Here is a 12,631-nt window from a genome sequence, read left to right as displayed (position 1 = left end):
TCATCACACATACAAACATCCATAACATTCAGTATTGGCTATCCATATTAGTCACCTAGGTTAATGATCAATGTATCTAGAACTATGACTCATTAACTATATAGGCTAAAATCAATGTACATAAAAGCATAAATCTACAGACATCACCACATCTATTCCCTGTTGCATCAAATGCTTCCGAAGTCCCGATAAATCAGAGTCCAAATACAACAGTCTAAAGTCAAAAACCAGAAATAATCAATACCTGCAGAATTTACCAAACTGGAAGACACAAAGGCAGTTACTTAGTCCAGACAAATCCGTTAGATCACAGAAACAGAATAAATCCATCAGAACACAGAAATACAAACACATAAAATCACACATTTATAGTCGCGATCACACACACACAGGCACACCAAGTTTTCAGCATAAATCCAAATATTACAAAGACTTAGGAACAGACAATGACTTACAATAATATTCAACATTTAACAGACAAATTCCCAAGCCTCAGTTTCAGGAAGAGTACTCTCTTTTCAATTCTGTTTTACGAAGGGCACTTTCCCTTCTCCCCAGTGATGTAGCCCAATGCTGTGAAGCTTTCACTACGACTAACAGGCAGGCAACAAAAAAATAACACTGGAAGAATGCCTTTGTGTTATTAATGGTCTGTGCTCAGAACTTTTTGGTCCAGGGATCAGAGGTTCTCCCCGAGAATCCCTTGGTGCCGGCTGGAGGTCCTGCGATCCCTCGGACCATTGATGTTCAAGAGCAGGGTCCTACCTGGGTACTCAAATTCTGTTACCAGAAAGGAGCAAAATAATTCACTCTCCAAAACTTAACCCCAGAGCCCTAGAAAGCAGGCACTCTCGAGAACTCATTAGCATACATTAATATCATAATCAGCTAAAACGGTTTGCAGCAATAAGGATTCTCTAGTTAATACTACAAAGTCATCTTTAGCCAGCAGCAGGTAAATAGCATCAGGATCTCGTCGTGTCAATTGCTGACAATGATCCAACCTTATGCTATTAAGGACCCAATCATGTCTACCTTTGTGGTGAACGTTTTCATGGGCATATGAGAGAAAAAGATCCATTCCAGAGTCTTCAACTCCTGCGCATTAGCACACCACAGACCTAAAAGAGCATAAGGCTGGAAAACAAAACCCCATAAATTATATACAAATTTGTTGGTAAATTGACATTAATTCTGGAAGTAAAGGCAATTGCAATTTTATCCGAAACTTTTTGTAAAACAGTTTTCACTTCTGGCGTTAATCTTCGGGAAAATAAAAAATCTGAGTCCTTTTTAACAAGGTAAATAGAGGGGACAACTCTTCAGTCATGATGTCAATATTTTCACCGTTCAACAGAGTGAACAACATCATCTAGAAAGGCCATCTGAACCCTGGAAAGATAATAAAGTCCAGCTGTTTGTCCACAAGGAGTTCTACTGCAGTAATTGAATTATACACACTTTTTCCAACCAAGGCCTTGAATGTCAGGAAGATGGTTCTCGCCACGCCGCTTCTGGGCCGGGCCGCGCCGCTGGTTGCCCAGAGGGGGCTGTGTGCCCCACCAGGTGTAAGGTTCCCTGACCCGTCTGGTGTGGTGGCTGCTGGTGCTGCGGGCTGTGCTGTGTCTGAGGGACTGCACGGTTTTATGCTGGAATTCACCCTGCTTTGATCTCAGGTCGGGTATGCAAATTGCTGTAGAGGGACCCTGTTGTACACTTTCGGGGTGCCGGGTTTTGCACGCCACTTCCCATTTCTCTGGATATAAAGGATCGTCAGGTTCTGGCGGATTTACCTCCCGCATTTCTCGTGTTGGTTTAGGAATTTTCATCGTATGTGGGGTTAAATATTTCAAAAGACTGCGGCTCTGTCCCTGCTTTTGAGATAACGGAGCAGGAGCAGCAGCCACTTATAAGATAGTTTCTGTGGGTTTTAGCGCATTTAAAGCTGTATGCACTGATTTCCAAGTAATGATTTCCTCGGGGATTTTAAGCTGCAAGGCTTTGTTCTTTCAAAATTCTCTGTAAAATCTTTTAATGGAGCTTTCGTTCCTTTCAGCTGATCGTGCTTTCGACAGCCCGAAAAACAGGGGCTAATTGTCGCTCCTCTTTGTTGCTGACCTGCACAGACTCCCCGATTCTCTGCTACACATCCAAGTCGAACAACCGATCTGTCGTTGCTATCAGCTTTCGTCGGCGGTACCACAATAATAGTCCTGATATCTCTCCTTCAGTTAACATTGGCTCTATCCACCAATTCTGGCAGGCTTTTCTGCGCCACCTTGTCCAACACTGATACAGTGGAACCCATACTGCTGATATTCACGCCCCCCGGCGTGCCGTGGGTCCGCCCCTGCCTCTCTCAGGCAGCCCGGCTTACCTCGCCGGTCGGCAGTCCCCTGCCTTCTTTGGCTGCAGTATCACGTTGGGGTCACCACAAGGCTGAGTTTCAGCATCCATGCAGGGACAGGAACGACTCTCACACATTGATGCAATGCACAGTCGATTCACTTTAATGCTCCGCTTGCGTGGTTATATATATTTTTCATATCTGCACACGCGATCACACTTATTCGGATAGGCTACAGACATAAATCACGCGCTGTTCACGCACCCCATATTCCCTTATGATTGGTAACTATGCACTAATGCCAATAGCAACAGACTGCCTCCATGTCCTTGAACGCATCTTGTTTTTGCTAACCCACCCCATGTGCACTATCAGAACTTTCTCAATTGCTATTCTTAGCTGCCCTTTCCAGCAGCCTGTTCAGTTATGCTAACTGTTTCACTTAAGCGGCCTAGTCATGCTAACTCTCAAGCTACATCAACCCCAACACCCACCCAACTTGGTGTCATCTGAAAACTTACTGAGGGAGCACTCAATCCCCTCATCCAGATCATTGATAAAGATGTTAAACAAGACCAGACCCAAAACTGAGCCCCAGGGGACAACACTCGTGACCAGCCACCAGCTGGACGTAACTCCATTCACTACCACTCTCTTGGCTCAGCCATTCAGCCAGTTCTTTATCCAGCAGAGAGTACACCCATCCAAACCATGGGCAGCTAGTTTCTCCATGAGGATGCTGTGTGGGACAGTGTCAAAGGCCTTACTAAAGTCCAGGCAGACAACATCCACCGCCTTTCCCTCATCCACTAGGCGGGTCCCTGGTCAAAGAAGGAGATCAGTTTGGTCAAGCAGGACCTGCCTTTCATGAGCCTGTGCTGGCTGGGCCCAATCCCCTGGTTGTCCTTCACATGCCCAGTGAGCGCACTCCGAATGAAACACTCCATAATACTGCCCGGCACCAAGGTCAGGCTGACAGGCCTGTCAGTTCCTGGGACCCTCCTTCTGGCCCTTCTTGTAGATGGGTGTTACACTGGTGATCCTCCAGTCATCTGGGACCTCCCCTGTTAGCCAGGATTGCTTATAGATGATGGAGAGTGGCTTGGCCAGCTCCTGTGGCAGCTCCCTCAGCACTCTTGGGTGGATCCCATCTGGCCCCTTAGACTTGTAAGTGTCCAGGTGGCATAGCAGGTCATTAATTGCTTCCTCCTGGATTCTAGGAGGTTTATTCTGCTCTCCTTCCCTATCTTCCAGCACTGAGGGCTGACTATCCTGTGAATAACCAGTCTGACTGTTAAAGACTGAGTCAAAGAAGGCATTAAGGACCTCAGTGCCTTTTCCTCATCCTTGTTGACAATATCCCCCCTGCATTCAATTAGGGACAGAGATTCTCCTTGGCCCTCTTTTTGTGGTTGATGTATTTGGAAAAACATTTTTTGTTGTCCCTTACAACAGTGGCCAGGCTGAGTTCTAGCTGGCCTTTTGTCTTTCTAATTTCCTCTCTGCATGACCTAACGAGACCCCTGTACTCCTCTTGAGTCGCCTGCCCTTTCTTCCATAGGTGATAGATCCTCTTTTTTTTCCTGAGTCCCAGCAAGAGCTCCCTGTTCAGCCAGGCCAGTTGTCTTCCCCGCCAGTTTGCCTTGCGGCACTTGGGGACAGTCAGCTCCTGTGCGTTTTAAGACTTCTTCCTTGAAGAATGTCCAGCCTTCCTGGACCCCTTTGCCCTTCAGGACTCTCTCCCAGGGGACCCCCTCAACCAGCATCCTGAACAGGCCAAAGTCTGCTCTCCAAAAGTCCATGGTGGTGGTTTTGCTGGCCCCCCTCTGAACTTCACTACGAACCGAGAACTCCATCATTTCATGGTTGCTAAGCCCAAGACAGCCTCCGACCATCACATCTCCCACCAATCCTTCTCTGTTAGTAAACAGCAGGTCTAACGAGGCACCTCCCCTGGTAGGCTCACTTACCAGCTGCCTCAGGAAGTTATCTTCCACACACTCCAGGAACCTCCTAGACTGTTTCCTCTCTGCTGTGTTGTATTTCCACCAGATGTCTGGTAAGTTAAAGTCCCCCATGAGAACAAGGGCTAGCGATTGTGAGACTTCTGCCAGCCTCTTGTAGAAAACTTCATCTACCTCTTCATCCTGGTTGGGTGGTCTATAACAGACTCCCAGCAGGATGTCTGCCTTGTTGGCTTTCCCCCTCATCTTTACCCATAAGCATTCAACCTGGTCATAACAGTCATCAAGCTCTATACAGTCGAAGCAGTCCCTAATATACAGACCCACTCCACTGCCTCTCTTTCCTCGCCTATCCCTTCTGAAGAGCTTATAGCCATCCATCGCAGCACTCCAGTCATGGGAGTCATGCCACCATGTTTCTGTGATGGCGACCAAGTCATAGCTCTCCTGCTGCGTGATGGCTTCCAGTTCCTCCTGTTTATTGCCCATGCTGCGTGCATTCGTGTGGATGCACTTGAGCTGGGCTGTTGATCTCACCTCTGACACTGGCATGCTGTTATAGTTTGTCTGTGGCTGGCAACAAAAGGACCATGCGGCTGCTCTGCCGCCCCTCCCCCCGCTGGAGTGGGGAGGAGAATGGGAAGAAAAAGGCAGAAACTGGTGGGTTGGGATAAGGGCAGTTTAACAGAACAGCAAACAAAGGGAACAGTAACAACAACAGTACAGATAAGGAGAATACACAACACAAAACAGCAGAACCCACAGAGCCGCTCTCACTGTCCACTGCCGTGCGTGCTCCCGAGCCTGTCTGCCTTCCTGCCGCCCCGCTCCCCCCAACCTGAACCTGGCATGGTGGCACATGGTGTCAAATACCCTGTTCTGTTTGTCCAGGTTGAGTCAGCCTGCCTGGCTGTGTTCCCTCCTGGCTTCTGGTGAAAATTAACCCTGTCCTGGCCGAACCCAGGACACATGCCAGGCTTGGGCTCATCTCTAGTGACCCTGGTTATATCCCCTTCTAGGCCTGTTGCTTCTGGTGCTCACAAGAGGACATCAGTATTGTTTTATAAGAGCTTCTAGCATTCTCAATCTATCCTGATAGACAGGATGTCCTTCCTGTTGACAGAAGGACCAGGTACTAAGTGAATTTAATGACTTAAGATAGTGACAAAAACATCCCTTCTCTATTTAAAGCAAAAATTTGTAGCTAGACAGCTCATGAAAAAGGTAAAATTGATCTTGATGTGGTGGTGTTTTTAAGGGAGAAGAGGGCCTTTTATTTTTTCGTTTTTAGGATAAGCTCAAAATGTTGCTTAGAAAAAAGAGAACTTTAGAAAAAATAAATGATGGAGATTTCATTTCTAAGTTACTGGATCACTGTAATCTCCAAAAAAAGTGTTCTCAGAAGTAGCATCATCCTTAAGTACCGTGCATGAAATCTGCGAGGGGACGTAATAAATGCTTATAAATATCTGAAGGGTGGGTGTCAGGAGGATGGGGCCAGACTCTTTTCAGTGGTGCCCAGTGACAGGACAAGGGGCAATGGGCACAAACTGAGGCACAGGAAGTTCCGTCTGAACATGAGGAAGAACTTCTTCACTCTGAGGGTGACAGAGCACTGGAACAGGCTGCCCAGGGAGGTTGTGGAGTCTCCTTCTCTGGAGATATTCAAGACCCGCCTGGACAAGATCCTGTGCAGCCTGCTGTAAGTGACCCTGCTTCGGCAGGGGGGTTGGACTAGATGACCCACAGAGGTCCCTTCCAACCCCTACCATTCTGTGATTCTGTGCAAATATGCAGACCCCAAATACCCATGCACTTGGATAGCTATGTTCTGCTTGACAGGTGGGGGTCTAGTTGACTTTTCTTTACCTGAGAGTTGAGCAACTATCACATAAGTGCTACAATAGTTATGCCTAGGCCTTGTAAGTGTAACAAATGTTAGCAGTTATCAAATATGCTTTTAAGGTTCTATTTTACTTGATGAATTTTTGCTTGAGCCTGTTTCCAGTAGAGGATGTAACTATTAGTAATTTGCCTTTTTTGAATTCAGGTTCTATTTTGGATTTAAATAACTCATATACTGGCAGTTTGGGATTTTTTTTTTTTCCCCTCAAAGCACAGGAAAATTTACAATATAAAACATAATGGATAAATGGTGGGTAGCTCATGGTATACAAAGCCTGTGCCTTTTAGGTCATATGCTTGAATATGACTCAGTGTATCATCAGAATCTGTGAGTCTGCTGCGGTCGTTGAACTGACTCATTTTAGGCAGGCTAGTTTATTCCTACCTTAGGAAGTCATAGTGCCAGTGAGTGTTGTAGCTGGCAATCTCACCAGCACAGCAAATCAGAGCTTTCGTGTGAGCCTTGTGAGTCATCATTTCTCCACAGATGATAAATTCCAGCTTATGTGGAACCACAGAATTCTACCTCTGTTAGAGATGTCGGCCTGGATCTTGAATAATTAGCTGCTGAAAGTAGTTAATATAAAACATAGGAATGTATGTACTAGAAAAATGGAAGAGAAAGAAAAGGACAAATACCACTTTAGTATGTGAAGATTATTTGAACGATTGGAACAGTAGAAGAAATTAGCACAGTTTCTCCACAGTTTCAAGTTCTGAGTTTAGAAATGTGGAACTAGAAAAAGAGCTTTTGATTATTGAGGCAGGTCCCTCAGAATCACCAGTCCTTATGTCCCCTGTTACTGACAAACTGGCCAAACTTGTCTTGAAAAACAGTAAGACTTTTTGCTCCTATTTCTCTTATTTGAAGGTTTTTCTAGAAACTTGCTCTGTGGTTTGAGACCATGTAATTTTCAGTTTTAAATGGGTGTTTGATTATGCCTTATTTTGGTCCTAATCACTTTTATTTGACTTAAAGTTATTTGGTCTCTAAAGTGTTTGAATTAATGTATTTTTACTATATGTAATTTTTTCATATAAGAGTTTTCTAGTTGTCCTCCCTGTACCTGTTCATTTTGGAGTCTGTTCCTTCTCAACCTGAGTTACCCAAACAGAATAATGTGTTCCGTTTGAGCCTTATATAATAACATTAATATAGCTGAAAGCATCCTACATTTTGCCTTTTTTTCAGCTGCTTCATACCGTCAGGTTGTAGTCCTCCTGCAATGAACAAATCTGTTCAGAAACTAGTCGTCTTACTTTGATCTCAAATGGGAAGCTGCCAGAGTGTAGCTGAAATTCTTGTTTGCCCCAGGTGCATTACTTTGTATCTGGTTATTGTACCTCATCTCCTTTGTACTTTTCCAGGCCTCAAATGTATCTAGTTCTGCTTGTATGATGCTCCCTCTCTCTGTATTGAACTATTGAAACAGTCTTGCTACACAAAAAGAAGGAAGGATAATTATTCAGGCCTTTGAACAGATTTTTCACGCAGTTGACCCCTCTACAAACGGTGGAACCAGTGTTCTTGAGCTGTCCTATTGCATTTTATGATCCTGAACGTGTATGCAATTGATACGAAGCCTATGTGCTCTATTTGCAGGGAGGTAGTACAGGCAAACTGTGTCCGCTGGCAGAAAAAGTTCTTATTTACGTGTAAAATCAGCGCCAGTGCCACAACAGGGATTCTGGATACTTGCATTTGCAGGGTGTCTGTACGGAAGGTAAGCAGCTCTTTTTCCCTCTTCTCCTCTTCCCCTGCTCTTTCTTCACTTGTTTTGGTTTAATTTTTAAATGTCTGATAAACTTTACAAAGCAAATTTTAGCTGCAACCATGTCAGGTATTCTTCTAGTCAAAATTTCATAGTAATCTTATTAGTTGCCTTAGTTTGACTAATTCATGTTTTTTTACGTTCTTATTGAAAAGAACAGTTATCCAGCAAGACGGCAAAGGAACCACTCATCAGTCTTTTATAAAGTTAGCCCTTGATAGATACGTCTAGCAAGCAGCAGTAAAATTAGAAGCCTTGAACTGTGCTAAGTACCAGACTTTTGCATGCAGCACTTCCTAACTCTGGGGCTACTTTGCAAGAGCCAAATGCTGGTCAGCATCAGACACTCGCCCTTCCCCTCCTCCGCAAGATGACAGCCCCCTGATGGCCTGCATCGAGGACATCATTAATACCAAGTTCTAAATGACAACAGTACAGCCTAGCAAATTTGTGTTGAGCTGTTTTAAAATGAAGATTAGTATTTGCTTTTCTAAAAAGACAAACCAAAATAAAAAACCCCCGTTGGTATCTTTAATGGCTTAATAGTATGTCTTTTTTTCTAGGAGTTAAAAGGAGGAAAGGCATATGCAAAGGTAAATTGAGATGTAACTAATTTTGCCTACAAATTAGCTTTTCTTTCTTGTTATTGTATGCCCTTTTAAAGTAATCCCAGAATAGTACTCTAATACCCATGATTTCATTATTTGCATTATAGTGACACAGTGGAACTCTCAATCAGTGTGTTTAATAAGTATACAATAATATTATACCACCAGAATGTTTTTTCTTTCCATTTAGTATGTTGAAAAGGGTTGATGAAAGCAAAGCCTTCTGCATGTGTTTACTTTTAAAAATAAAGAAAACTCTCTTTGTTCTTTTTTATCTTGAGACTTTAATTTTTAACTGAAAATAGAGCTATGCAGAATTTGACACTCAAAGTTTATTTTCTGTTTTTTCCCTTGGGTTACTCTCTTTAATGGGCATCCTCTTATTCATATTTCAGAGAAACTGCTGTTGAGTGGCACTCAATACTGTGCACGTAACAAGTACCTGCATTTAGTAATACGCTTACTACTAACTTTGTCATTTTTTTCTTAACAGCTGGGATTTGCAAATCTAAATCTAGCAGAGTTTGCTGGATCGGGAAATACCACTCGTCGCTGTTTACTGGAAGGTTATGATACCAAAAATACAAGACAGGATAACTCCATTCTCAAAGTAATTTGTTTCCTTTATCATATTTAAACTAATAAGCAGAGAAGAAGGGTTATTATTATTCACTTAGTGAAATTTAAAACATATTTGCTGAACCTCTTTCTGTAAGGAAAAATATTTAAAGTAAAAACATCAGCATTGTTTAGACAGAATCACTAAAATCCATGCAGTCAAAAATAGAATTTGTCCTACTCTCTTTAGCAGTTTGCTAAACACTCTCAGCAAAGAACATACTTCAGCACCCACTGTTTTAAACAATATTCTGTTTGCTCATCAATTTTTTAGATTTCCTCTCTCTTTAGTTTTCCCTTTAAGCCATTTTAACTATTAATGATTCTAAGATTCTTCTTGATCTATGTAGCTTTTGAAGAATCTTGTACATGCAACCGTTACTTTAAATGCTATTTCGTGTTGTTTGCATGTGTACTAAGAAAAAAGATGTAGTTTTTGCATAGGCGTGTTTATTTGCATATATGATGATACCATTTTATTTTATTTAAATGTAAGATTTGTGGCAAGTATAACTCAGTGACATGACCATGTATTACAGACCAATTCCATTTTTTTCTTACAGTGGGTTTTAATTTCTTAATGTGTAGGTTTTGATCAACATGCAGCTAATGTCTGGAGACCCATGCTTTAAAATGTAAGTTTATAAAAAATCTGTGTGGGTTAGTGTTTCAGTCATACATTCCATGTTCAGAATTACACTTCTAATTTGTGTTTATAAATCTCTCCAATCTGGCAACAATATGGGGGGGGGGGGGGGGGAGCACAAAAAAAACAGAATGGAAGGTGAATAATTGCTAACATGGTAAAAATAGCAGTAGAAGTACCATAGTTCTCCTTGCTGTTAAATAGTATATTTTCAAGCAAAGAATACTAGCCTGTACTTCTGTAATTTAAAAAAAAAAACAACAAAAGAAACACTTAAAGGAATCTGTCCCTGCAGCAAGCTTATATAAATATACTTGTATGGGGTTATCTGACTAATACTTGTGTTTGGAAAACATGCTATTACACCTTTTATTCACAAGTCTCAGACAATTTTAGAAGATTTATTTAAAAGAAAAACAGAAGTGTGATATGACTAAGTACAAGAGAAAGTGCTTACAGATATTTAGTTACCAAAGATGTTATGCAACTTAGCAAATGATGCAAGAGGCAACATCTGAGGGGGGAGGTAGCTAGGAAAATACACTGCTATATATTCAGGATACTTTGGCCTCATTGTCCTTAATCTGTAGGTAAGGAAATGTAATAGTTTGCTAGAGCATGTTACCTTCCATAACTAACCACAGGACAGAAAAATCATGCGTGATAGGGAAAAACCTAGTCATGAATAAGATGAAATTGTTACCTTCTTTCTAGACTAATAAGCCGTTTTGTTATGAGGCACCCAAGCTTAGTGGATAACTAAACTGAAACAGTGCAATTGGCAAGTTTCCTAGCTCCAGAGAACACCACTGTCTTGCTAACCATGACTTAATTATCCTGATCAGTAGGAAGTGAAGAACGCTCACATGTCATTTGTATTGTAAGATATATTTTATAATAACCTAAATGCCATTCACTTTAAGTATAGGCTTAGAGATACGTACAGAATCTGCTTCTATGAATGCAGTGTGGAAAATTCCTTGATACTTGCCAAGACTCTTAATGCCATTACTTTTCTGTAATTTAGAATGTTGGTAGACTGGGCTGTTCGACGTATACGTGCTTTTTCAGTTTAATGTGAATCTTTTCTAATTCTACATGACAGTAAATGGCAATTTTTTCTAGATCGGGTTTAAACCAACATAGTTGTATTTTACTTGTCACAAGATATTTGGGGGAGGGGTTGATTAAATAATTACTTCAAAATAAATTTGATCCCTTAAGTTCTAGTTTAACTCAAATTTTTCTTCATGTCATTGACCATGTTGTTATACTGAAACTAGTAGGACATGGAATCAAAACAAGAGGACATATTTTCTTCCCACAACATGCAGTTAAGCTGTGGAACTCCTTTCTGCTACACATTGTGAATACTAAAAGCTCAAGAAAGAATTAAGACAAATTCCTGAATTAAAAAAACACTATTGAGGACTATTAAGTATAAAACATCGTTTGATGCTCAAGAAACACCTAAGCTACAGATTAGGAGATGCTGGAAGAATATTCAGGAGAAACATTACGATGTGTGCCATATTCTCTCAGCATCTGCTGTTTGCTGCTAACAGAAACAGGATGCAAGGCTAGAGAGACCTTTGGTCTGAGACAACATGCTTGTTCTCATGTTAGCCTTTTCAAAAACAATCTAAGGCAAAGTTCCAAGTCTTACATATAACTTGAAAAGAAAAAATGAGCTTAAGGAAAACAATCTGGAAAAAACTGCTAGCTTCACCCTTGTTACATCAATCTCAACTTTTTGTGTAGGTTCTCAACCTTCATTTATACTTTCAGACCTTATGTTGGATCAAAGATATCTTCCATTGTAAAGACATAGTACTTACTTACAAACTGCTACACTAAAACACTTTTACTTCAGTACAGATTAGTTTTTTTATTCAAAGTACTCTCATAAACTGAATTTAAACTCATCTTTTATTAGGTGTCCCTCTGAATAATCTAATGAAGTGGGATAATAATGTCATATGGGCTTAATCTGTAGCAGTAAGCATATACTGAAGTCTTCCTTAAGTAAAAGGAACATTCACTGTGAAGTGAAATTAGGCTGCAGCTCCAAGAAAAGCAGCATGATCTCCTAACTCAGTCTGAGGTGTGAGTATGAAGTAACTCCTGATTTGTAGGTTTTATTCGGACAATTGAGAACGATTTTCTGTAGCAACTGGAGACTTTGTGCGTTACGGCTGTGGCTGTATCCTTACCACTGTCTCTGAGGAGATCTGAGAATGTTGCCTGCACCAGTCTAGCTCAGATGATTCACCACAGGAATTCTTCAATGTCCCCTTGCACCACTAAAGGCCCTCCCTCTTCTCTTCTCCTAACCTTCAATAAGAAGAATAGAACACTGTGAAATATCGTCTTGTGCTTACTGAATAAAAAGTAAGAGGGTATTATCTGAATTTGTTTGATTGGGCAAAGCTTTTCTGTATCCCTAGTTATTTAGCACTTCTTGATTTATTTTCAGTCAGACCTGTCAACAAATACTTTGCTGATACTGATAAACAATTTCTCAAAGACAACTAACCAATCATTAGTCTTGTGTACTAATAAAACAATGTATTTCTGTTCTGTACTGGCTGGTACCAAAATAGTTGAAATTAGTACCTAAAGAGTTTTTTGGCTCCCTAGGAAAAATTATCTAACTGAAATCATTCAGACTTGGCAATTTCTTACAAACTGATGATATACTATTTCCTCGAACGTAAACTTTCAAATCAAACAGAAAAAAATTTATCTAACCCAGATGTTCTTTGTAGAAG

General features: G+C 41.3%; 1 protein-coding gene across 6 annotated transcripts in view; it reads left to right on the top strand.

Annotated features, from left to right (window-relative positions):
- The window catches only part of EEIG2 (EEIG family member 2), a 48,351-nt gene that overhangs the window by 13,453 nt on the left and 22,267 nt on the right, over positions 1 to 12,631 (top strand). For 5 of the 6 annotated variants that reach the window (XM_075422230.1, XM_075422226.1, XM_075422225.1 and 2 more), the window contains exons 2-5: positions 7,820 to 7,940; positions 8,552 to 8,581; positions 9,090 to 9,206; positions 9,803 to 9,849. In XM_075422230.1, the coding sequence (XP_075278345.1) occupies positions 7,820 to 7,940; positions 8,552 to 8,581; positions 9,090 to 9,206; positions 9,803 to 9,849 (315 nt within the window). The remainder of the gene's footprint in view (positions 1 to 7,819; positions 7,941 to 8,551; positions 8,582 to 9,089; positions 9,207 to 9,802; positions 9,850 to 12,631) is intronic. The other variant, XM_075422228.1, reaches the window with a different exon arrangement.

Source organism: Opisthocomus hoazin, chromosome 6 (assembly GCF_030867145.1).
Source record: "Opisthocomus hoazin isolate bOpiHoa1 chromosome 6, bOpiHoa1.hap1, whole genome shotgun sequence".
NCBI classification, from domain to species: Eukaryota; Metazoa; Chordata; class Aves; order Opisthocomiformes; family Opisthocomidae; genus Opisthocomus; species Opisthocomus hoazin.
The sequence above is the reverse complement of the archived record's forward strand: the minus strand, read 5'-3'. Positions and strand labels throughout refer to the sequence as shown.